This window comes from Macaca nemestrina, chromosome 18 (assembly GCF_043159975.1).
Source record: "Macaca nemestrina isolate mMacNem1 chromosome 18, mMacNem.hap1, whole genome shotgun sequence".
In the NCBI taxonomy this organism is placed as follows: Eukaryota; Metazoa; Chordata; class Mammalia; order Primates; family Cercopithecidae; genus Macaca; species Macaca nemestrina.
The window spans coordinates 45,558,525-45,582,484 of NC_092142.1; the positions used below are offsets into that span (position 1 = coordinate 45,558,525).

Here is a 23,960-nt window from a genome sequence, read left to right on the forward strand (position 1 = left end):
TCTATAGTTCTAGCCATAGTCCTTCTCCAAGACTGTCACAAAAGGATCAATCCAGCTCTATACCTCAGACCCATTTACCAATTATTTTGTTTTTTGTTTTTTTTTTTTGAGACGGAGTCTCGCTCTGTGCCCAGGCTGGAGTGCAGTGGTGCGATCTTGGCTCACTGCAAGCTCCACCTCCCAGGTTCAAGCCATTCTCTTGCCTCAGCCTCCCGAGTAGCTAGGACTACAGGCGGCCACCACCATGCCCGGCTAATTTTTTTTGTATTTTTTAGTAGAGATGGGGTTTCACCGTGTTAGCCAGGATGGTCTCGATCTCCTGACCTCGTGATCCGCCTGCCTCGACCTCCCAAAGTTCTGGGATTATAGGCATGAGCCACCGCGCCCGGCCCATTTACCAATTATTAACAGCTGCTGCACACAGAGCCATGCCCCATCACTGAAGTTAACAGAATAAGACTGACAAAGGAGAACAGTATGTGTACAGAGAATTGCCTCTCTCTCAGAAACTGACTCAACATTCTTGTAGTAAGCTGACATCAAAGAAACTTGCGGTGGTAGTTCATGGCTGTGTTCTGCTAACACACTCTGAATCAAACCCAGACAAAGCCATCTGACCAATCGAAATCTTGTGATAGGTATAGCTGAAACCAGTCTCTAAAGCCTCTCTTTTCCCCTAGACTACTTATCATCTGCATTTCAGTCTATTCTTAGACAGACTAAGGAACTAGTTTACAAGAACACTGACCAGCCCCTCCTTGGCAATATATAACAAGACTAAACAGCCTAGAAATAAAATAGCCGAAATTGTTAGTGACTTACAGTAGAAAACAATAAAGAGCACTGCCCTCAAATAGCTTACATCATTTCAAATGTACTGATCTACAGCTACAGTGGACAAAATATGTCTAGACACTCTTCTCTTTCCCATCAGCAAAAGTCTGCTTGCAAAATGAATTCAATCTCCCTGTCAAGAAGAATTAACCACTTCTTCAAGTCATATAAACACGGTTTACATCTCCACCACAGCATGCATCACATTATCATTATAAATGATGGTCATTTTTACATCCTTGCGACCCAACACACTGCTTGACACATAATGGGTGCTCCATAAATGTTCACTGCATAAATGAATACACTGGTTTTAGAACATTTAGATATTTAACAAAAAAATGACTGAATAATTAATGGATGAATAAACAAATTGTGGTACATATATACAATTACAGAATATTATTCAAACATAAAAAGGAATGAAGTATTGCTACATGAACAAACCTAGAAAACATCATGCTAAATGAAAGAAGCTAGACACAAAAAGCCATATGTTGTATGATTCCTCTTAAATGAAATATTCTGTACAAGAACAGAAAGTAGACTGCTGATCACCAGGAGGGAGGCTGAGAGGAATAATCGCTTAATGGGTACTGGGTTTCTTTTGGGGGTGGGGAAAATGTTTTAAAGCCAGAGGTGGTGATTGTACAGTATTGTGAGCACACTAAATTGTTCACTTTAAAATCATTAATTTTACGTTATGTCATTTCACTTTTATTTTTTAAAACAATGACTAAAGACAAAATGCTTCTCACACAATGAGTTGAAGAGGTGGAAGGCAAGGACTTACACATCAACCTGCAAGTAAAATCTAGTCTGTTTCATTAACTAAGAAAAGTAAAACAACATTTCATTTTGAGATTAACAAAGAAACGTGAGTCACATAAAACCCACGTCTGAACTAGCATAGTTTTTTATAAAAATTGAAAACTTTCTCTTGTTCTAATTTTGGAAAGAGGTGGCTCAAGCCTGTAATCCCAGCACTTTGGGAGGCCGAGACGGGCGGATCACGAGGTCAGGAGATCGAGACCATCCTGGCTAACACGGTGAAACTCCGTCTCTACTAAAAAATACAAAAAACTAGCCGGGCGAAGTGGCGGGCGCCTGTGGTCCCAGCTACTCGGGAGGCTGAGGCAGGAGAATGGCGTGAACCCGGGAGGCGGAGCTTGCAGTGAGCTGAGATCCGGCCACCGCACTCCAGCCTGGGCGACAGAGCCAGACTCAGTCTCAAAAAAAAAAAAAAAAAAAAAAAAAAGAAAAATATTAACTGAATAATGAGCAATGCCATGCATCTCCCCTTTTTTTCCCATGACTAACTCTAGTAAACTGAGCTCTGCTGCAAGCACTCTTCCTCAGAAGCACAAACAAATTTCTTTTTTCTTTTTTTGAGACGGAGTCTCGCTCTGTCGCCCAGGCTGGAGTGCAGTGGCCTGATCTCAGCTCACTGCAAGCTCCACCTCCCGGGTTCATGCCATTCTCCAGCCTCAGCCTCTGGAGTAGCTAGGACTACAGGCGCCCGCCACCTCGCCCGGCTACTTTTTCTGTATTTTTTAGTAGAGACGGGGTTTCACCGTGTTAGCCAGGATGGTCTCGATCTCCTGACCTCGTGATCCGCCCGTCTCAGCCTCCCAAAGTGCTGGGATTACAGGCTTGAGCCACCGCACCCGGCTAAACAAATTTCAAAGAAATGCCGGGCGCAGTGGCTCAAGCCTGTAATCCCAGCACTTTGGGAGGAGGCCAAGACGGGCGGATCACGAGGTCAGGAGATCGAGACCATCCTGGCTAACACGGTGAAACCCCGTCTCTACTAAAAAATACAAAAAATAGCCGGGCGAAGTGGCGGGCGCCTGTAGTCCCAGCTACTTGGGAGGCTGAGGCAGGAGAATGGTGCAAACCCGGGAGGCGGAGCTTGCAGTGAGCTGAGATCCGGCCACTGCACTCCAGCCTGGGCGACAGAGCGAGACTCCGTCTCCAAAAAAAAAAAAAAAAAAAAAAAAAAAAAAAAAAATTTCAAAGAAAAAGTTAGGTATCTTTTAAACTTCACTTAAAGGGAACATGAATTTATCCCAGCAGAACTATCACCATAAAATGCTAGTTTCAGAGGCAAGGATGACCACCAGCATTTAAAGATTCTGACTTAATGAAATTTACTACTCATCATGGGCTAGTCTTCTCTGAACTTTAGTGAAACCAGGCCATCATGTGGAATATTTTGGCTCCTTACCTCTGGATGCAATAGATTTAATAATAATTTGAATCAATGGATTTCATTAAGTTCAACTGATCCATTTAGAGATAAACAGTGATACATCTGAATTTTTTTTATTTTTCTTTAAGATACATCTGGATATTTTAATTAAAAATGACTTACTATAGTGGTAAAATGTACGGAAAATTTACCATTTTAACCACATTTAAATGTGCAGTTCGGTGGCACTAAGTTAAGTACATCCACATTAATACAGTTACCACCATCTATCTCTAAAACTTTTTATCTTTACAAATGCAAATGGAAACTGTAGCCATTAAACTCCCATTCCGATCCCCCAGGCAATCCTACCTTCTTTTCTCTGAGTTTGACTACTCTATATACTTCATATAAGTGAAATCACACAATATTTTTCCTTTTATGTCTCACTTATTTCACTGACTATAATATCTTCAATGTTCATCCATGTTGCAGTATGTGTCAGAATTTCCCTCCTTTTAAAAACGAAATATTTCATTATATATCTATATATATATATATATACACATACTACATTTTGCTTATCCATTGACATGTAGGTTGTTTCCATCTTTTGGCTGTTGTGTACGATAATTTTTATTACATAGCAAATGAAACTGTGGCTACAAAGAGGTTACAAACAGCTACAAAAACATTTGTATAGAATGACTAGAAAGATTTAGAGATGTACAAACAAAGGAATGCAATTTTAGGAAAATTCTTCTATTTTGTCTCAACTGGGCTTAAAATAGAAATGTAAATACAAAATGTTGAAGATTACAGAATGACTTATTACAAAGTAAGCTACAAATGAAGACATAAAGCTATAGTAATGCAGTCTATTTTTATATATTACTCATAAAACAGTGTAGTTATGCTAGCAACAGCTATTCTAAGGGCTATTCTTGATGCCTTCCTAGGAAGGGTCACATAGAGCCTTAACAATTATAATATGAACACGCTATCATTAAACACAAGTCAATTAACCAATGTTTCCTAAATCATTAAAGCAGTTTTCCATTTGTAAATGACTGTACTTCACAGCTACACGGATCAGAAGAAAATGGAAACCCTACAGAATGGGGATCAAATTAACATTTGTGATTAGGCCCATTTTAGCTTGAGACCCACAAACAGCCCTCTCAAGACTACAGTTATAAGGTGCAGAGCAAAGCAAAGGTCATCATGAACTGATCACTTGGAAAACTACTCTCCATTCAAACAATGTGCTTTTGTTTCCTCTTCTATGAAACAGAGATGAGAGCACCCCCACCACTGTTATGAAGAACAAATGAAACCAAAGCTCAAAACGTGCCTACTACTTAGTAATAAGCACTTAATAAGTGCTACAATTATTATTCAGTTTAGATACAAATAATTATCTCCACTTACGTCAGAAACCTATTGTGGTTCAATCTCCCTGCTCATATGCTGTAGATGTAATCTGACAGTACAAGGTAAACCAAATGTAACACTCATCTCTTCAAACAAAGATACAGAATATCATGTTAATGAAAGAACTATTTTAAAAATGACAGGGCATACATTGACAACTGAAGTAGAGAGAAATAAGGATGATGAGGGCATAAGAACTTCAAAATGTAATTTGAACACCAAATGGCTCTAACTTCATTTCCAATACATATTCCCAAGAATCCTTTGATGGAGCACACTGAACTTTCTGGCTTCATCTATTAGCAATACCTTTTCTTTCCACCTGGAGAATTTCTGTCCACCCTCTTTATAGTCTCAGTTCACGTTACTTCCTGTAGTTCCTCCCAAAATCCCCAGGCAAAACTATCCCTCCATGACCCCAAAGCACTGAGTTGACAATGTTAGTAAAGCAATCCACACACTGTATTACAGTTAAGTTCTACAAGCTTATCTCCCACAGTAGCCTCTTAAGTTCGACATTGGAACCCAGTGCCACAGTCCGTGACACTAAAGGCACACAAGATGTTTGATGAATTGAAGTGGATTCTAGAAGTTTAGGGCTTGGAAGGGCCAAAGGGGCCAACACCTTCTTTCGGATGCAAAAGTGCGACACCAAGAAGACTAAACGACCTGCCTAAATTATAGACAGTGACTGTGAAAGAACGAATACTCAAGTTTCCTTTCCCAGTAAAATTCATGAGGACAAGATTGTGTGTCTGGCTGATTGCTCCCAACTGGTTCACCCAACAAAGAATCGGAGTGCGTAATACAACCTCAATTAAGTGTTTTCCATTACAAAACAATATAAATGTCAATCCATAAACGCTGGGAAACACACAAATCCTAAAGTTAAATTTTGCGCCGGTCTTGTTTCAATTCCCAATTGCAAATATTCTGAGAAACAGACAAAAATCACCTTGTAAGGCAATGTTATATGAAAATAGTATTTGTAAAACAATCCTTTCCGGCACTAAGACAGTTAAAGTGAAATCTGTTTCCAGGCTTACAGATTTACAGAAGCCTGTCTACACAGAGTGAGTAAGATAATTAAAGCGGACATAGAGTATATACTCAAAAAATTTATTTGCACAGTGCAGGCTATGTCAAACGCTAATAAAATGCAAGTGACAACTTGCCTTTGTGGGAACCAGACAGAAAAATTCACATTTTGAGGAAGTTCAAGTTTACCGGCCAACAGCCACACCACGATTTGCTGCCGTCATAGAGGGGCCCTAAGGAGAAGGACTGCTTCCAGCAAGTCAAATACTTGGATTTCATCAACCGAGAGACAAAAGAGCCAAGGTGCGCCCAACGCACAAATGCTAAAGGAAACAATCAGTCTCCTTTCCGACCGTCAGGATTAGAAGACAGCCTGATTCCTTCCAGGAAATTCATGTAAGCAGGTCCCCAGAACTCGCTGACAAACACTGCAGCCGAAGGCGGGTATGAGGCCAAGAAAAGCCAAGGAACCACTGCGACCCCTCCAGGAGGGCGTGAGGACGGCTGAGCACAACTAGGCACAAAGGTAGAAACGCAACATCTGGGCGGGTCCTGGCGCCAACTCCGATCTCAGGGCCTCCGCGCGCCCAGGGGGCCAGATGCTCAGACCTTGGACTACGGGTCCCCTCGTGGCGGGCAGGCGGCCGATTCCACTTACAGGAGGCCGCAGGCCTTCATGGACCCCAAAGCCTACAGGCCAAGTCACCCCCACAGAGAGGCCGCCCCGTCTCTCAGCAACGGCCGCAGCCAGGAGCCGCCGCCCACCCCGGCCCGGATCAGCCTGCCCGCGGCCTTTCTCCTCCTGTCCCCTATCCCGCAGGCCAAATCGGGCTGGTCTTAGTCCCGAACGGTCTTTGGGGCCTCTTCTCCACTCGCTAGGGCCCGGGGCGGTGGGAGAGAGCAGGGACTACAAGGAGGGTCGGCTAGGGTGCTACTGCCCCCTCAACACTCACCATGGCGACTCCCCAGAGCCTGCAGCAAGGAGCACCCACCCCGCGCGGAGCCTCCCGCGGTCATGTGACGCTGCGGCCCCTCCAAGCCCCGCCCTCTCTAGCCCCACCCCCGGGCCCTACAGGCTGCTCATTGATTGGCCTACTTCTAGGAACCGAAGTCTCGCGTGCTTATTGGCCCCGGCCACTTAACGCTAGATGGACGGACCTGGGCGCCAGCCAATCTCACCACAGCGTGTGAGAGTGGGCGGTCGGTGCAGCGCAGTGGGGATCCCCCGGCGGCAGACAGGAGACAACAGGAGGGAAAGGCAGTGTGTGATGAGTTTGTCAAGAAGAAAGGAATGGAAGGAGGGAAAGCCTACAAGTCCACATTCACCATATCTGCCTTGGCGAGTGGGCTAGTGATGCGCATGCGCAAAAGGAAGACCCTGATTGGCTTGTGGGACGGTCTCAATGTACTGTCCCAACCAATCCACATGAGCCGGGGGTGGGGCCTGGCTCTCACTGGCTGGTGCAGCCTTTGCGCGCGGGTTTCATTGCTCCGCGGCTTTTGCCCGAGTTGTTCGCTTTAGTCCCGGCGCTATGGGGTCGGAGCTGATCGGGCGCCTAGCCCGGCGCCTGGGCCTTGCCGAGCCCGACATGCTGAGGTGAGTTCGGCCGCGCAAGACCAGGGCTGGGCTCCCGCCTCGCGGCCCTGGGCCCTCAGGCGAGGCCGGCGCCCTTCCCAGGCGTCGGGCGGCGCGGAAGTGACGGGGAGCGCTGGGGCCGCGGGGGGTTTAGGGCCTACTTAAAGAGAAACTTCCCGGCCGTAAGCTTGAATGAGATGGCAAGAAGGGCGATAGCAAACGGTGATGGCAAACGTCCCTGGGAACAGCCAGCCCTGTCCGCGGGTAGCACGGTGGTAGAAAAATGAGCCAGGGAGAATTTGTCGCTCATTCCGCCAACGCCTACTGCAGTCGGGTTTACAGCAGGGAACCCGACAACGCGGCGCAGACTCCGTTGTCTATAAGGGCGAGGACCTTAACCGGGCCGTGTGCCAGAACCACTGGGCGTGGGGTGGAGCGCGGCCTAGCGGCTGCCTTTAACAAAACAACAAAAACTCGGAAAAGCGGGCGCTGTTCCCGCTGAGGCCGGATTGATGGCAGGTGCTAGGCGAGGAAAGATATGGCAAGAGCTGCCCAGGCAGGGACGACAGCTCCTGCAAAAGCCTTGAGATGGGAAGCGGGATCCGGGGTTCGAAATAAAGCCATTGTAGCTAAAACGTGGAGCAGTCAGGCGAGGGAAGGCAAGGAATAGAGCACTTAAAAGATTTGAAGACACACCTGCAAGACTCGGTAGTCGTTTAGAACAGTGGTTCTCAAAATGTGGTTCCTGGGCCAGCAACAGCCATATCATCTTGTCTCTTGTTAGAAATACAAATTCTTCGGTCCCACCTCAAGCCTACTGATTAGTAACTCGGCCTGGGACCCAGTAATTTGTTTTCACAAGCCCCCAAGGTGATTCTCGCCTACAATTAAGTTTAAGAACTACTGATTTAAAGGAATAGGAGGAAAGGAGGAACCCTGGTCTAACCTGCCTGCCTCTGTGATAGTTCATGCTTGTTCCAATAATGGAAGGAGGAAAGAAGGGTTATTTTTTTGTCGAAATTTAACTTCCTTTTGCCTGAAAGCATTTGAGCACAGTGATGTTCGGAGTCAGTGCTGGTTCTGTCTTCCTCTCCCCAGAGGTATGACCTTCATTCCCAGCCCCAGATAAACGTGCCACAGGAGTTAGGTTTAGTGTGAAGCTAACCAGGCTGTATTCATTGTTTACCAACGTGTTGAGCAAACTTCTGAATAAGTTGTAGCAAACACACTGCCCTTTTAACCAGGAAAGCAGAGGAGTACTTGCGCCTGTCCCGGGTGAAGTGTGTCGGCCTCTCTGCGCGCACCACGGAGACCAGCAGTGCAGTCATGTGCCTGGACCTTGCAGCTTCCTGGATGAAGTGTCCCTTGGACAGGGTAAGTAGGTCCCACCGAATGTCTGAATAATCCAGTGTAACAGTGAAGCTCTTTTAACTTTTGGTTGAACTAAACCCCAGTAAAATCCCTTGTTTTAGATTGGTCTGGCTATTCTTGCATGTTATTCTGGAAATACTGTAGAATCATTTTGCTTTGGAAAAAAATTTTGCCATGTTTTCTTTACTCATCACTGTTTTCCCTGACCACCTCTTTCTCAGCTGGAGGCCATCTTCCACATTGCTGCTAGCATTACCCTCGTTTTAAAGCACGTCCAAACCCCTGTGCTTTTCTTCCAATGTCACAGTGTTTGAGAGAACAAGCTTTGGGGTCAGGAGGAGTTGCGTGTTGAGATCAAATCTCCACACTAGCTAGTTCTGTTAGCCTCCAGTGTCCTCATCCATAAAGTGAAGATAAAATCCAATTTCGCTGGATTATTGTGAGGAGGATTAAACGTACATAACACCGTTAACACGGTACCTGTGTCATAATGTTACACTCATTAAATGGTAATATTAAAAACAAAGCTTTGCTGATGACCATCAAACCCTCCAGCCTCTCTTGAATCCTGGCCTCAAGCTACAGTATTCACTTAACAGACTCTTCACTTCAATGATTTGTGGCTTTGAAAATGCAATACCTTGTTTTTTCCTGTAGTACTCTTCTGGTAAACTATTTGTCTTACATGACCCTGTCTTATTGTTACATTGAAACTTTACTCAAGTCTCCCAGACAGAGCTGGTTTCCCACAGTGGAGCCTCCTGTTTCTTTTCCTACTTTCCTTTTCCTCTTTCACACACACACACACACACACACACACACACCGCCCCATCCCGTCCCTACTCCACTCCCACTACTTCTCTCCTTCCTTTTCCCAATAAATAACAGTTAGCACCTTTGTATAAACACAAGTAACCATATATGTGTTTCCTGTGGTTTTTTACTGCCTGTTTGACTATGTTAGTATTGTGTTATAATTTTAAATCATCTGTGCATATGCATGGCTGCCTGCTTTTGTATAGTTTGAACTCTTTGAAAGCAGTACTTCCTCAGCCTGACATAATTACCAATTTTTTTACTAAATGAAGCTAAACCTTTAGGTATTAAGGTTTGCCACAAAATTAACTTTGAAAAGTTATACTGCTTATTAAACAAGTGTTTAAGGGTACTAATATATAGAATGTAAAGTTTTTATGATTTGTGTATGTGTGTTTCCTTTCACAGGCTTATTTAATTAAACTTTCTGGTTTGAACAAGAAGACATATCAGAGCTGTCTTAAATCGTTTGAGTGTTTACTGGGCCTGAATTCAAATATTGGAATAAGAGACCTAGCTGTACAGTTTAGCTGTACAGAAGCAGTGAATATGGCATCAAAGATACTAAAAAGGTATGGGGCATAAAGAACCTTAATTGAAAATGTATACCAATAGGCGGGGTGTGGTGGCTCACACCTGTAATCCCAGCACTTTGGGAGGCCGAGTAGGGTGGATCATGTGGTCAGGAGTTCAAGACCAGCCTGGCCAACGTGATGAAACCCCATTTCTACTAAAAATACAAAAATTAGCTGGGCATGGTGTCATGCACCTGTAATCCCAGCTACTCGGGAGGCTGTGACAGGAGAATTGCTTGACCCCAGGAGGTGGAGGTTGCAGTAAGCCGAGAATGCATCACTGCACTCCAGCCTGGATGACAAAGCAAGACTTCATGGTGGGGGGTGGGGAGTGGGGCGCACCAGAAAATTTATACTGATAGATACAAATTATCCATTGTCCTATTCTGGTTAATTTTCAGTCTTAAAAAAATAACTCATGTTAAGTGACAGCACACATATCTCATCCGTTTTAAAAGCTGGTAAGTTCTGGTTTGCACTTTCAGTCTCTTTTCAAATAATATTTTCTAACAGATAATTCTGCAATAACTTCTCCTTTAGCTATGAGTCCAGTCTTCCCCAGACACAGCAAGTAGATCTTGACTTATCCAGGCCACTTTTCACTTCTGCTGCACTGCTTTCAGCATGCAAGTAAGTATTTTATTGAACATTCAGTAAAGTTACCAATTTACAAGTTGGTTTTTCATCCCCAAGGAATACTTCTAATTTAGTTGATATCAATTCAGAGCATATTTTCCCCTAGAAATAATATTAGGAATATTGGCCAAGTGACCATATTCCTAGTTTATCCCATAATGTAGCTAACAACTTGGAACTAGTGTGGTCAGAATTCCACCAGCCAAATAGCAGCTGTATACATATGCTGGGAATTCTGATTTCAGCCTGCCTTTTATAAGAGATGATATCTCTTATAAAAGAGATATCATTAAAACAATCTTCATATGTGATTTTCTGCTCGTATATTTTTTAAAGTACTGGCTGGGCCAGGCATGGTGGCTCCTGCCTGGAATCCCAACACTTTGGGAGGTGGAGGCAGGAGGACTGCTTGAGGCAAGGAGTTCAAGACTAGCCTAGACAACATAGTGAGACCCGAATCTCTTAAGGAAAAAAAAAAAATAGCTAGGTGTCAACGCATGCCTCTAGTCCTTGCTTCTCAGCTACTCAGGAGGCTGAGGCTGAATTCTCACTGGAGCCTAGGAGTTCTTGGTTATAGTGAACTGTGGTCATGCTACTACACTGCAGCCTAGGCAACACAGCAACACCCTGTCTCTTAAAAAAAAAAAAAAGCACTGGCTACAACTGTTCTTGAAGGAATTTATAACATATTTTAGTGATAAATTCTCACATCTGAATCTTAGAATTGTGGGTTATCTATGTGTATACTGAAATGTTACCTTGGAAATATTAGTAATAGTTGATATCTTTGTCTAAAATTGTCTTGTTTTTATCTTGCCAGAAAACTCCTTAGAAAACAAAATGTAGTTGGCCCTTAAAGAATGGATTTCTTATTACCTACTCACTAATTTTGGTATGCTTGGCTCTATTAGCTACATACCTAGGAGTATTAATTGGCATTTGTAGAAAACATCTCTTCAATTCAACAAAAGTATGTGCATATAAAGAGGGAATGTAGCTGTTATTGTAGAAAACAGACTAGTCAACCCTACTTTTGAAACCATATTATGCTGAGTAAGAAAAGGTCTTGACAGGTCTATTATCCTGAAGAAAAAGCTTATTTTGTGTTTGTAATTAGTGGTTGCTGTGGAGTGTTACTAGGAGAGTTTATTTTCAGGGTGGGGTGGGGTTGTTACATTCCTGTAATATAAATATAAATATCCTGTGAGTTAAAACGAGTGGAACATTCAAAAGTCCTATGATTGTCATTCATTAAATTAATCTGAGATTTACTAAAGAGTTCTAAAAGTCACGAAACACTACAGCAAATGTCTTTTATGTACTCCTTTTGTTATAAAACAGATCCCATGTGCATTTTAACTCTCAGTCCAATAAACAACTAAACAGCTTAGCACAGATAATAACATGTTTGGAATGAAGGAAAAAACTAGAGGCTCTTAAAGCATGGTCAAAAAGAAAATAAGTTCATTATCTGGTTGCCCAGAGAAGAAAACTATACAGGTTTTGAGAAAAGCAACTTGTGAAATTGTTTTGTAGGATTCTAAAGCTGAAAGTGGATAAAAACAAAATGGTAGCCACATCCGGTGTAAAAAAAGCTATATTTGATCGACTGTGTAAACAACTAGAGAAGATTGGACAGCAGATCGACAGTAAGTATTCTGTAGTTCAAGAATGTGTCATTTGAAAATGTAGTACTTTTGTTTGTAAAAGTCAAATATTTTCAAATGTGTAAACTGGCTGCTTCCTAAATTCTGTATTACATGTGGACCAGGTATGTTTTTATTGATGTTTCTAACCTATGACTCCATGAATCTATGCCTGGAAAATAGATTCTTTATTAACATGTTCCCATGTTAAATACCAGCCTGTAGATACATAAGCCAGGATAGAAATGATTCTCAAGTCTGACAAGAGAAGCCAAAGAAAAGAGAAGTCTAAGATCATTTGTCTTCTCCTTCTCATATTTGATCAGTTAAGGTGTCTAATTTTATTTGTGATCCAAAACATGCCCAAATACTGAAATTGAGGACAGGAGAAAAATTAACCTTGATAACACTTCTTAAAGGAGAACCTGGAGAATTAGCTGCTCCACCACGGAAGAAAAAGAAGATAGTGGTTGAAGCCCCAGCCAAGGGTAAGTTTTACTAACACGGTACTGACATTGACATTTTATGCAGTGAACAGCCTAGTGCTGCTCTAGCAGGTTGCCTGACAGGAGTCCAGTTTTAAGTAAATTCTGACTGTGAATCATTTGATAAGACCAGTTTTCCAAGCAATCAATAATGGAAGTAACATCAGTATTGGGTAATTAAGAATATGTCTGGTCTGGCACAGTGGCTTATTCCTGTAATCCCAGCACTTTGGGAGGCTGAGGCGGGAGGATTGCTTGAGCCCAAGAGTGCGAGACCAGCCTGGGCAGCTACAGCTAGGTATTTGTCTTACCTGGGCATGGTCTGATGGGAAGTCTCTAGTTGTACAGCCAGTCAGCTGGTTGGTTGGTTGGTTGTGATTGGCTGGGGATTATTTTTGTCTTTCAGAGGTTCTTTTCCCCCCACAAAAAAAAAAAAAAAAGTTTCCAAGTTAAGTTCCAGGTTGCTTATAAGAGCTTTAGCTACAAAGACAATCTCAGGCAAATGGCTGCATTATTGTTTTTTTGAGACGGAGTCTGGCTCTGTCGCGCAGGCCGGAGTGCAGTGGTGCGATCTCGGCTCACTGCAAGCTCCGCCTTCCGGGTTCACGCCATTCTCCTGCCTCAGCCTCTCGAGTAGCTGGGACTACAGGCGCCCGCCACCATGCCCGGCTAATTTTTTGTGTTTTTCAGTAGAGACGAGGTTTCACTGTGTTAGCCAGGATGGTCTCAATCTCCTGACCTCGTGATCCGCCCGCCTTGGCCTCCCAAAGTGCTGGGATTACAGGCGTGAGCCACCGCGCCCGGCGCATTATTGTTTTAATATCACCTACCAGCTATGTGATTTTTTGTCTGTTTGTTTTTTGGTTTTTTTTTTTTGTTTTTTTTTTTTTGAGGCATGGCCTGGTTCTCTCACCCATGCTAGAGTGCAGTGGCACGGTCTCAGCTCACTGCAGCCTCCCCCTCCTGAGCTCAAACCATCCTCCCACCTCACCCTCCTGCATAGCTCGGACTACAGGCATGTGCTACCACAACTGGCTAATTTTTGTATTTTTGGTAGAGATGGGATCTCAACTATGTTGTCCAGGCTGGTCTTGAACTCCTGGGCTCAAGTGATCGGCCCCCTTCGCCTCCCAAAGTGCTAGGATTGCAGGCATGAGCCATTATGCCCTGCCACTGGCTATGGGATTCTAAGAAAGTCTGTAATTTCTGTGAGCCTCAGTTTCCTGATCTATAAAATGTGATTAATATTATCGCCTATTATGGAGTGTAGTAGGGGTTAAAGGAAATAATGCCATTTAAAGTACTTGGTTCAGTGCCTCTCAAGCACCAGTTAAGTGCTTGATAGACGTTAGCTATTGTTAGATGTCTTGGAATGCTTGGAGTGTAAGGGAGAGAAAAAAGTGATAGCTAAGCTAGGTGTGGTAGTGTGAGCCTATAGTCCCAGCCATGGTCCCAGTTACTCAGGAGGTGGAGGTGGGAGGATCATTTGAACCTAGGAGTTTGAGTGCAGCCTGAGCAACATTACAAGACCCCATCTCAAAAAAAGTGATAACTGCTGTTTCTCCACTTCATTTCAGTGTCTTCCTTTCTATTTTAGACAATTTAAACAGGTTTACCTTTTTTTAAATTTCATTTCTAAGCATAAGAATTTTGAAATTGCTTTTGATGATTTTCTGTCAGAAATGAATAAGGTAGAGGAGATGCCACATAAACCACAGAAAGATGAAGATCTGACACAGGATTATGAAGAATGGAAAAGAAAAATTTTGGAAAATGCTGCCAATGCTCAAAAGGCTACAGCAGAGTAATTTCAGCTTCCAGACTGGTATGCATTCCAAACTGATAGTACATTGCCACCTCCAGGAAGACTTGAGAGCTTTGGGATTTTGTTTAAACTTTTATAACAAGGATCCTAAGACTATTGCCTTAATAGCAAAGCAGCCTACCCGGAGGCTAAGTCTGGGCAGTGGGCTGGTCCCTGGTGTGGGCATTAGACCAGCCACAGCGCCTGATTGGTATAGCCTCATGCGCTCTCCTACAAAATGGAATTGGAGGCCGGGTGCAGTGGCTCATGCCTGTAATCCCAGCACTTTGGGAGGCCGAGGTGGGTGGAGCTCGAGACCAACCTGGCCAACGTGGTGAAATCCCGTCTCTACTAAAAATATAAAAAGTAGCCAGGTATGGTGGTACGTGCCTGTAATCCCAGCTCCTCAGTAGGCTGAGACAGGAGCATCACTTGAACCTGGGAGGCGGAGGTTGCAGTGAGCCGAGATCGCACCACCACACTCTAGCCTGGATGACAGAGCGAGACTTATCTCAAAATAAATAAATAAATAAATGGAATTGGAGTCATTTTGCTTTGTTTTAAATAAATGGCAGTCCCTTGTCTTATTCAGAATATAAAATTCAGTCTGAAAGACATCTTACAGATTTTTACTTCAGGTTTTGTGCGAGGTATTTATTGTACAGCCTAACTTAATAAATGTTATTTGTATATGCATTCAAGTTGTACTTGTCATCAGTTTGGGGGAATCCTTCTTATGCTCAAAGCTATGTCTCCTCTATCAGGTTCCTGTCCACTGAGCCACACTGCCCGCCAGACCACAAACTCAGATCAGACTTTAAAACCCTGCTCAGCCACTTATCACCTGTGAAACCTTTAGCAAATAATTAACTTTTTTATGCCTCATCTATAAAGTAGGAATAGAAATGGTACCACCTCATAGATAATATAGAGGAGTTTCTGAGCCAATACATATAAAGCATTTAGCACAGTACCTGCTATGAGTAAGCATTTAGAAAATATTAGAATAGAGAAAGAATCTCACATATGGAGGTCTCATAATGAATTAAACATTAGCACCTTTTTAAAAAATCAAGTTTTTCTTTTTTAATGTCTACATATTGAAAAATGTAAACTTAGTAAATACTACTTGTTTTAAGACTATGGAAGAGGACCGTTTCATGGATGGTAAGAAGTTGCTAAAGACATCATGCCAGACATGATTTTAACTAAAATTAAGAATATATGATATAATTAAATATTTCCATGATAAAGGGATTACATCCAAATGTTTTAAAATCTACTTAGAATGGCATCAGTAATAATAATGGTTGCCTTTTTTCTGCTACAAGTAATGAATACCTGCTACATAGATCTAGAATGACTAAAGGTGATGTCTCTTTTTTCCCCCCTACCCTTTTTAGTTTTAGAACTTTAGCAGACTAAGGCTAAAGAAATACCACAATCAAATGATCCCAACATAAGCATGTCTGGCAAGGCCTGTGGTATTGGGGAATAAACATGAGCTTTGGAATCACACACACTTGGGTTTAAATTCTGGCTCTGCTACTTCTCCCCTAACAAAAGCCCAAAATCTCACTGAGCCTAAGTTTTCCTATTTATAAAATAGAAAAGCTGGGCACAGTGGTGTGCACCTACAGTCACAGCTACTCAGGGGCCAAGGCAGGAGGATCACTTGAGCCAAAGAGTTTAAGTCTGTAGTATGCTATGATCACACCTGTGAATAGCCACTGCACTCCAGCCTGGGCAATATAGGGAGACCCCATCGCTTAAAAAAAAAAAAAAGAATAACAATAGCTAAAGTAGAAATACCTGCCTTGTGAGGATTAAAGTTATTATTGTATTTGTGAAGTGCATTTTGGGAGGCTGAGGCAGGCAGATTGCCTGAGCTCAGGAGTTCAAGACCATCCTGGGCAATATGGCGAAACCCTGTCTCTACTAAAAATACAAAAAATTAGCCAGGTGTGGTGGCTTGTGCCTGTAGTCCTAGCTATGCAGGAGGCTGAGGCACAAGAATTGCTTGAACCCGGGAGGTGGAGGTTGCAGCGAGCCGAGATCGTGCCACAGCACTCCAGGCTGGGTGACAGACGAGACTATCTCAAAAAAACAGAAGCTATGTAATTTGTTATTTGGTGCCAAGATTTAGATTTCTAGCTCCCAGCCTACATCTTTGTCCTATGCTGGATGCTTCCTGCCTTCGAACATCAGACTTCAAGTTCCTCAGTTTTGGAACTCGGACTGGCTCTCCTTGCTCCTCAGCTTGCAGACAGCCTATTGTGGGACCTTGTGATCATGTAAGTTAATACTTAATAAACTCCCCTTTATATACATATATATGTATATACATATATATATGTATATACACATATATGTGTGTATATATATATCTCCTGTCCATCTAGAGAACCCTGACTAATATAGATGCTTACTAGTTAGTGAATTCATGTGTTTCAGTACTGTTATAAACACTTTTTGGAAGCTCACTTCTTTAACAGTTCTTCATGGTTTAACTGATTTAAAAGGTTTTTTTGTCATGTTTTCAAATACATACAACAGTAAAGAGGACAGTATAATGAAACCCATACACATCACCTAGACCCAAATTATTAGATGTTGCCATACTTGCTTAACTATACCTTCCTTTTTCTCTGAAGTCATTTAACCACATTGCCAATATCACACCTCACAAAATTAATAGTAACTCTATCATCAAATGTGAAATTCATAATCTAAATGTCTCAAAAATATCTTTTTATTGTTTGCTCAAATCAGGGTCAACACAAGGTTCACACTTGACATTGAGTTGTGAATTTTTAATTATAAAAGTAATACATGCGGGCCAGGCACAGTGGCTCACACCTGTAATCCTAGCACTTTGGGAGGCCGAGGTGGGCAGATCACGAGGTCAAGAGATCAAGACCATCCTGGCCAGCATGGTGAAAGCCTGTCTCTACTAAAAATACAAAAATTAGCTGGGCGTGGTGGCGCATGCCTATAGACCCAGCTACTCGGGAGACTGAGGCAGGAAAATCGCTTGAACTCAGGAGGCGGATGTTGCAGTGAGCAGAGATTGCGCCACTGCACTCCAGCCTGGCAACAGAGCAAGACTCCATCTTGAAAAAAAAAAAAAGGAATACGTGCTTATTGTAAAAAAAAAAAAAAAAAAAAAAAAAGATTCAAAAGGTTCAGAAAGATAAATGAAAAGTGGAATTCCACCTCTTCCAATCACCCACTTTTCACATTCCACTGTTAAGTTTCTTGCATATCCTACAATTTTTTAATGCACATATAAGCATATGTCTCTTCACAAATGGGATGATACCATATATACATTCTATAATTTTTTTAAGAAAAAATGGCTTTCAGTATATCTAGATCTATCTATAACAGCTGTGAGGTATTCCACTATATGGATATGGCAAAATTCATTTAACTAAAACCAAACTAATAGGCATGTGTTGGTTGTTTCTACTGGGCCATTAGCAACTGTGCTATAGTAAACATCATTTTGCATAAATCTCTATACAATTGTTCAAGTACAGAGGGATAAATTTCTAGAAATAAAATTACTGGATGAAAGAAAGCATGGGCATGACTTTTATTTGGATACATATCCATCAAAAGTGGGAGAATGCCATTTTCCTCACACCCTCACCAATTCTTCACCAATCTGACAGGTGAAAAGAGGGGGCCCCAACTACCTTTTCGAGTTTCTCTGCCCAGCAGTTTCCAGTGACTGTACATGCACATGGAAAAGTCCCATTAGAAATAGTTGACCCAACACAGTTGCAATTAAATATTTGAGCTAAGTACATACTAGCAAAGTACTAAAATCCAGAAAAACTCAAGCTTCATAAAACCTCAAATTTCAAATCAGGGATGCTAAAATCCACATAGCTCACTTGTGTGGGCCTGGCCTAAACAGACCCCTCAAAGGAACTTTGGAGGGAAATTGTTTCTCTAGGTAAGGAATAACAGCATAAAGGGAAAAAAATTAAAATTGATAGATACAGGATTCTTTCTAGATCTGCCCTGTCCAATATAAATGCCACTAACCACATGTGGCTATTAAACACTTAAAATGTGGCTAGTGCAACTGCAGAACTGAATTTCTAATTTTATTTGATTTTAATACAGGTAAAAGTGGATACTTCAGTTATTGGAAAACTGTGAGTTATATTTCAAACAACTTGAGTATGTAAATACATTTTTCCACAGTAAGTTTTAAGAAATATAAATACAGGCTGGGCGCGGTGGCTCAAGCCTGTAATCCCAGTACTTTGGGAGGCCGAGGCGGGTGGATCACGAGGTCAGGAGATCGAGACTATCCTGGCTAACATGGTGAAACCCCGTCTCTACTAAAAATACAAAAAACTAGCCGGGCGTGGTGGCGGGCGCCTGTAGTCTCAGCTACTTGGGAGGCTGAGGCGGGAGAATGGTGTGAACCCGGAAGGCGGAGCTTGCAGTGAGCCGAGATCACGCCACTGCACTCCAGCCTGGGAGACACAGCGAGACTCCGTCTCAAAAAAAAAAAAAAAAAAAAGAAATCTAAATACAGATTAAGTACGTCTGATGAAAACTTAGCATCTGAATTGACAAGATTTTTTGTGTGGGGGGGGTGGGGGGTGGGGACAAAGTTTTGCTCTGCCACCCAGGCTGGAGTGCAGTAGTGTGATCTCAGCTCACTGCAACCCCTGCCTCCTGTTTAAGTGATTCTTGTGCCTTAGCCTCCCAAGTAGCTGGGATTACAGGTATGCACTACCATGCCCAGCTAATTTTTGTATTTTTAGAGATGGGGTTTTACCATGTTGGCCAGGCTGGTCTCGAACTCTTGGCCTCAAGCAATCTGCCCACCTTGGCCTCCCAAAGTGCTGGGATTACAGATGTGAGCCACCATGCCCAGCCTTGACATGTGTTTTTAAGTGTAAAGTATACCAGATTTTGGAGACTTAGTATGAGAAAAAGAATAAAAATCTCTTTTTTTTGAGACAGAGTTTTGCTCTTATTGCCCAGGCTGGAGTTCAATGGCGGATTCTTGGCTCACTGCAACCTCCACCTTCTGGATTCAAGCGATTCTCTGGCCCTAGCCTCCCTAGTAGCTGGTAAAATATCTCAATTTTATCTTGATTATGTATTGAAATATTTTTGATACACTAACATATAAATTATTAAAATTGATTTTCAATGAGTTTTGTTAGAGAAGCTACTAGAAATGTTTTAATTATGTGTATAGCCTGTACTATATTTTTGTTGGGCAGTGCTGCTCTAGATATGGTAATTAACTACCTTTTTCTGGGGAGATGATTCTAGCATTCTCCAGAATCTTAAGTCCAAAGGAGGGTATGAACCACAATAGAACTACAAAATACACACTCTAGCTCCTTCTGGAGGCTGCCCTCAAAAAACCTTTTAAGGAAAGATAACTGACATTTAAAAAATAAGACATTTTACCAAATCACTGTCACTGTCTCATCAAAGGACAACTTCCAGCAGCTGTGTCTTCTGATGTTCATTCTTCAGCTGACCAACTTGGAGCAGGCCTACACTTGCTGATACTGAAACTGTTCCCAACGAGGGTTAGCCTTCCAGAGGAAACTTAACAACCTGAGAACTGCAGCAGCAGGATAACCTCTCCACCTGCCTACCTCTCCATCAAAAAAGAAGAGCCTCTGTTTTGGAACAAAAATCCTGAAAGGTGGTGAAACTGTTGCATGTCTAATTAAAATCTAAAATTCACAACATTGACTAAAGCTGCTCACCTGAGGCTAAGCACAGTGGCTCACGCCTATATTCCCAGCTCTTTGGGAGGCCAAGACAGGTGGATCACCTGAGGTCAGGAGTTCAAGACCAGCCTGGCCAACATGGCAAAACCCCATCTCTACTAAAAATACGAAAATTAGGGCCGGGCGCGGTGGCTCAAGCCTGTAATCCCAGCACTTTGGGAGGCCGAGATGGGCAGATCACGAGGTCAGGAGATCGAGACCATCCTGGCTAACATGGTGAAACCCCGTCTCTGCTAAAAAAATACAAAAAACTAGCCAGGCAAGGTGGCAGGCGCCTGTAGTCCCAGCTACTCGGGAGGCTGAGGCAGGAGAATGGCGTGAACCCGGGAGGCGGAGCTTGCAGTGAGCTGAGATCCGGCCACTGCACTCCAGCCTGGGCAACAGAGCGAGACTCTGCCTCAAAAAAAAAAAAAAAAAAAAAACGAAAATTAGCTGGGCGTGGCAGCACATGCCTGTAATCCCAGCTACTTGGAAGGCTGAGGCACAAGATCACTTGAACCTGGGAGGCAGAGGTTGCAGTGAGCCAAGAACATACCAGTGCACTCCAGCCTAGGTGACAGAGGAAGACTCTCTCAAAAAAATAAAATAAAAAACTAAAGCTGCTCACCCGAGAAAAAAAATGGGAATAGCACAAAAATCATGTAGAAGTAAGGAAATTTAAAAGATTGTGTATTTTTAAATAACAAAGTACTCCTTTTAACCATTTTGCAAGTTGGTAAAGTATCTAAATATACATATGTACAAGTTTGTAAATGTGTTAGTTGAAGCTGGGTGTGGCGGCTCACACCTATAATCCCAGCACTTTGGGAGGCTGAGGCAGGTGGATCGCTTGACCTCAAGACCAGGTTGTGCAACATGGCAAAACCCTGTCTCCACTAAAAATACAAAAATTAGCTGGGTGTAGCAGTGGGCACCTATAGTCCCAGCTACTCGTGATCGCCTGAGCCCAGGAGGCAGAGGCTGCAGTGAGCCAAGATCACGCCACTGCACTCCAGCCTGGGCAACACAGTGAGACCCTGTCTCAAAAAAAAAAAAAAAGTGTTAGTTGCTTGCCATGTTGAGAACAGTGTGATTTCAGTGAAGGGATCACAGGGCTACTCTAATGCATACAGAAAAGTGTTTAAATGTACAGTGGACCCTTGAACAATGTTGAAAATCTGGGTATAACTTTTGTCTCCCCAAAAACTTAACTACTAATAGCCTACTGTTGACTGGAAGCCCTATCAATCATATATACAGTCAATTAACACCCATACATACACATGTACATGTGTGTGTATATATACATATACTGTCTTTTTTTTTTTTTTTTTTTTTTGAGATGGAGTCTTGCTCTGTTGCCCAGGCTGGAGTGCAGTGGTACAATCTTGGCTCACTGCAAACTCCACCTCCCGGGTTCAAGCAATTCTCCTGCCTCAGCCTCTGGAGTAGCCGACATTATAGGCATCTGCCACCACGCCCCAGTAACTTTTGTATTTTTAGTAGAGACGGGGTTTCACTGTGTTGGCCAGGCTGGTCTCAAACTCCTGACCTCAAGTGATCTGCCTGCCTCCCAAAGTGCTGGGATTATGGGTATGAGCCACCGCACCCGGCTTATATGCTGTATTCTTACAATAAAGTAAGCTAGAGAAAAGTTATTTAATCATAAGGAGGAGAACATATATTTACTATTCATTAAGTGAATCATCATAAAGGTGTTCATCTTCGTCATCTTCCTGTTGAGTAAGCTGCGGAGTGGGATGAAGAGGAGAGCATGGTGTTGCTGTCCCAGGGGTGGCAAAGGCAGAAGAAAATCCACGTATAAGTCGACCGTGCAGTTCAAACCCTGTTCAAGGGTCAACTGTACATGTATATAGGAAGTGTACGTGTAGAGTGACAACATCGAGCGTGCTACGGCCTGAGGCAGCAGAAGAGCCGCTTTCCTTGATGTCTCAGGATGTATCATTTCTGTGTTTTCTCAGAAAGCTGAACCTCATTACATTCTTACCTCTTTCATAAATGGCCTATCAGCTTCCAGACTTACAAGACCAGAAATTTGTAACTAAGACAGAGGGGTTAGGACAGGGCAGAATTACCAGAGAGGTGCAGGTGTGTGGAGATTTAAAAAACACATTCAAAATGATCACTGCTCCGATTTGGCTATGAGAGTTGACATATTTTGACATTTCAAGTGATGCTGATTCTCAAGAGGGAGCATAAGTTAAAGCAAGTTTGAAGATCACTGTCCTAAATCCACATGGCTTGACACAAGAATGGGGTAGTACAATAAAATGTCAGCTCATACCTGAGCAAATCAAAATTCTAGGAATTCTTTGTACTGGAGGAGATAATACGAATAACATGGCCCCTGCAAAGTAGTCTACTGAGTTATTTAATCAGTGTGAGTTTAGAATTTAAATTCGACATATGCAAAGTACCCACCTAAAGCATCCCTACACTTACCACCAAAAGTAGGTATATTTGAAAGGTACACAGAGCATTTCACACGTAGTGATCTTACAAGGCAGAAAAAAAACGTTCTTAGGAAGCTTCTTTACAGCCACTTTTCATCCACAAGGAAGGCAGCAGCCATAACCATTTTTACAAAATAAGTGGAATCAATAATACCAAAAAGCCAAATTATTTAAATTTTCGAGTCATCTCTTCACTTCACCACTGGCCTCAGTAATTTCTGGACCCACTGGAGCAGCAGAGTTGAAGGTTAGGGAGAAGTCGGAAATTTCCTTAACCTGTTGGCAGCAGTCACCACATAGAAATGTTTCTTGAGGCAAAGAGAATAAAAGAAAAGAAAAAGCATATATTTCAGACCAGTTGCTTTATGAAGAAACAATAAAAGGATTTAAGTGAGTCCAGCTGCTGGGGTTGGTTTAAATCTGATCACCTAAAGGAAAAACAAGTTTCTAAAATAATTATAGAATAATCATATGACTTTCAGGGGCATGTTGGGAGTAAATATGAAGTGGGAAGATATATCATCCTACCCCCTTTTTTTCTTTTTTTTTTAAGGGGGGGTGGGGGTGGGGATGGGGTCTGGCTCTGTTGCCCAGGCTGGAGTGCAGTGGCATGATCTTGACTCACTGCAACCTCCACCTCCTGGGTTCAAGCGATCCTCCCACCTCAGCCTCCCAAGTAGCTGGGACTACAGGCAAGCGCCACCACGCCCAGCTAATTTCTGTCTTGTTTGTAGAGATATGTCTCCACTATGTTACCCAGGCTTATCCTGTCCTTTTCACATTTTAAAAATGGAGCACCCTAGAACAGTGTCTTATTTTTATTTTTTATCAGCCTACATCGTGCTTTGATAGAACAGTGTTTTTCAAATTGTGATTCACAACCAAGCAATGGGTCATGAAATCAAATTGGTGGGTTGTGAACAGCATTTAAAAAATAAAGCCAAGTGGCACAGAATAGAAAATATCAGAATACATCATACTCTGTTACAGAAAATGTTGTGATTTTTTTAAAACAGAGATGGGAGTCTCACTCTGTCACCCAGGCTGGAGTACACTGGCGAGATCATGGCTCACTGCAGCCTCAAACTCCTGAATTCAAGTGATCCTCCCCACTCAGCCCCCCCAATAGCTGGGACTATAGGTGTAGGTCACCATGCCTGAGTCAAATTTTTGTTGTGTATGTGTGTGTCTTTCCCGGTATGTGTGTACACGTATAGGTATTCTTGTGTACTGGCTCCATACATAAAGGGTTTTGTTCGTGCTTTTGGATCCCCAGTGAGGATCTAAGTCTATATTAAATTGTTGGAAGCCACTTCCC

At 42.6% G+C, this 23,960-nt stretch overlaps 3 protein-coding genes across 13 annotated transcripts in view; 1 reads left to right on the forward strand and 2 right to left on the reverse strand.

Annotated features, from left to right (window-relative positions):
* The window catches only part of LOC105492212 (VPS35 retromer complex component), a 31,254-nt gene extending 24,580 nt beyond the window's left edge, over positions 1 to 6,674 (reverse strand). Inside the window, exon 1 of one of the 2 annotated variants that reach the window (XM_011759221.3) lies at positions 6,656 to 6,674. Coding sequence is in view for 1 of the 2 variants with exons in the window: in XM_011759220.3 (XP_011757522.1) it covers positions 6,451 to 6,453 (3 nt within the window). In the remaining variant the exon portion in view is untranslated. Of the gene's footprint in view, positions 1 to 6,450; positions 6,557 to 6,655 lie in introns of those variants that run through there. The other variant, XM_011759220.3, reaches the window with a different exon arrangement.
* On the forward strand, positions 5,757 to 15,102 carry LOC105492210 (origin recognition complex subunit 6). Of its 5 annotated transcripts, none has more exons than XM_011759217.3 (7): positions 5,757 to 6,023; positions 8,318 to 8,447; positions 9,669 to 9,832; positions 10,376 to 10,465; positions 12,008 to 12,120; positions 12,537 to 12,605; positions 14,283 to 15,102. In XM_011759217.3, the coding sequence occupies exons 2-7, from the start codon at positions 8,400 to 8,402 to the stop codon at positions 14,408 to 14,410; spliced, it is 612 nt and encodes a 203-aa protein (XP_011757519.2). In that variant the 5' UTR covers positions 5,757 to 6,023; positions 8,318 to 8,399; the 3' UTR covers positions 14,411 to 15,102. The 5 variants fall into 5 exon arrangements, with proteins under 5 accessions (XP_011757519.2, XP_011757518.2, XP_070940595.1 ...); XM_011759216.3 differs by lacking the exon at positions 5,757 to 6,023 and adding an exon at positions 6,774 to 7,094; XM_071084494.1 differs by lacking the exon at positions 5,757 to 6,023 and adding an exon at positions 7,237 to 7,255.
* Positions 15,103 to 17,982: 2,880 nt separating this feature from the next.
* The window catches only part of LOC105492213 (myosin light chain kinase 3), a 61,181-nt gene continuing 55,203 nt past the window's right edge, over positions 17,983 to 23,960 (reverse strand). For all 6 annotated transcript variants that reach the window (XM_011759226.3, XM_011759227.3, XM_024796168.2 and 3 more), the window contains one exon: positions 17,983 to 22,950. In XM_011759226.3, coding sequence (XP_011757528.2) covers positions 22,891 to 22,950 — 60 coding nt within the window. In that variant the 3' untranslated portion in view covers positions 17,983 to 22,890. The remainder of the gene's footprint in view (positions 22,951 to 23,960) is intronic.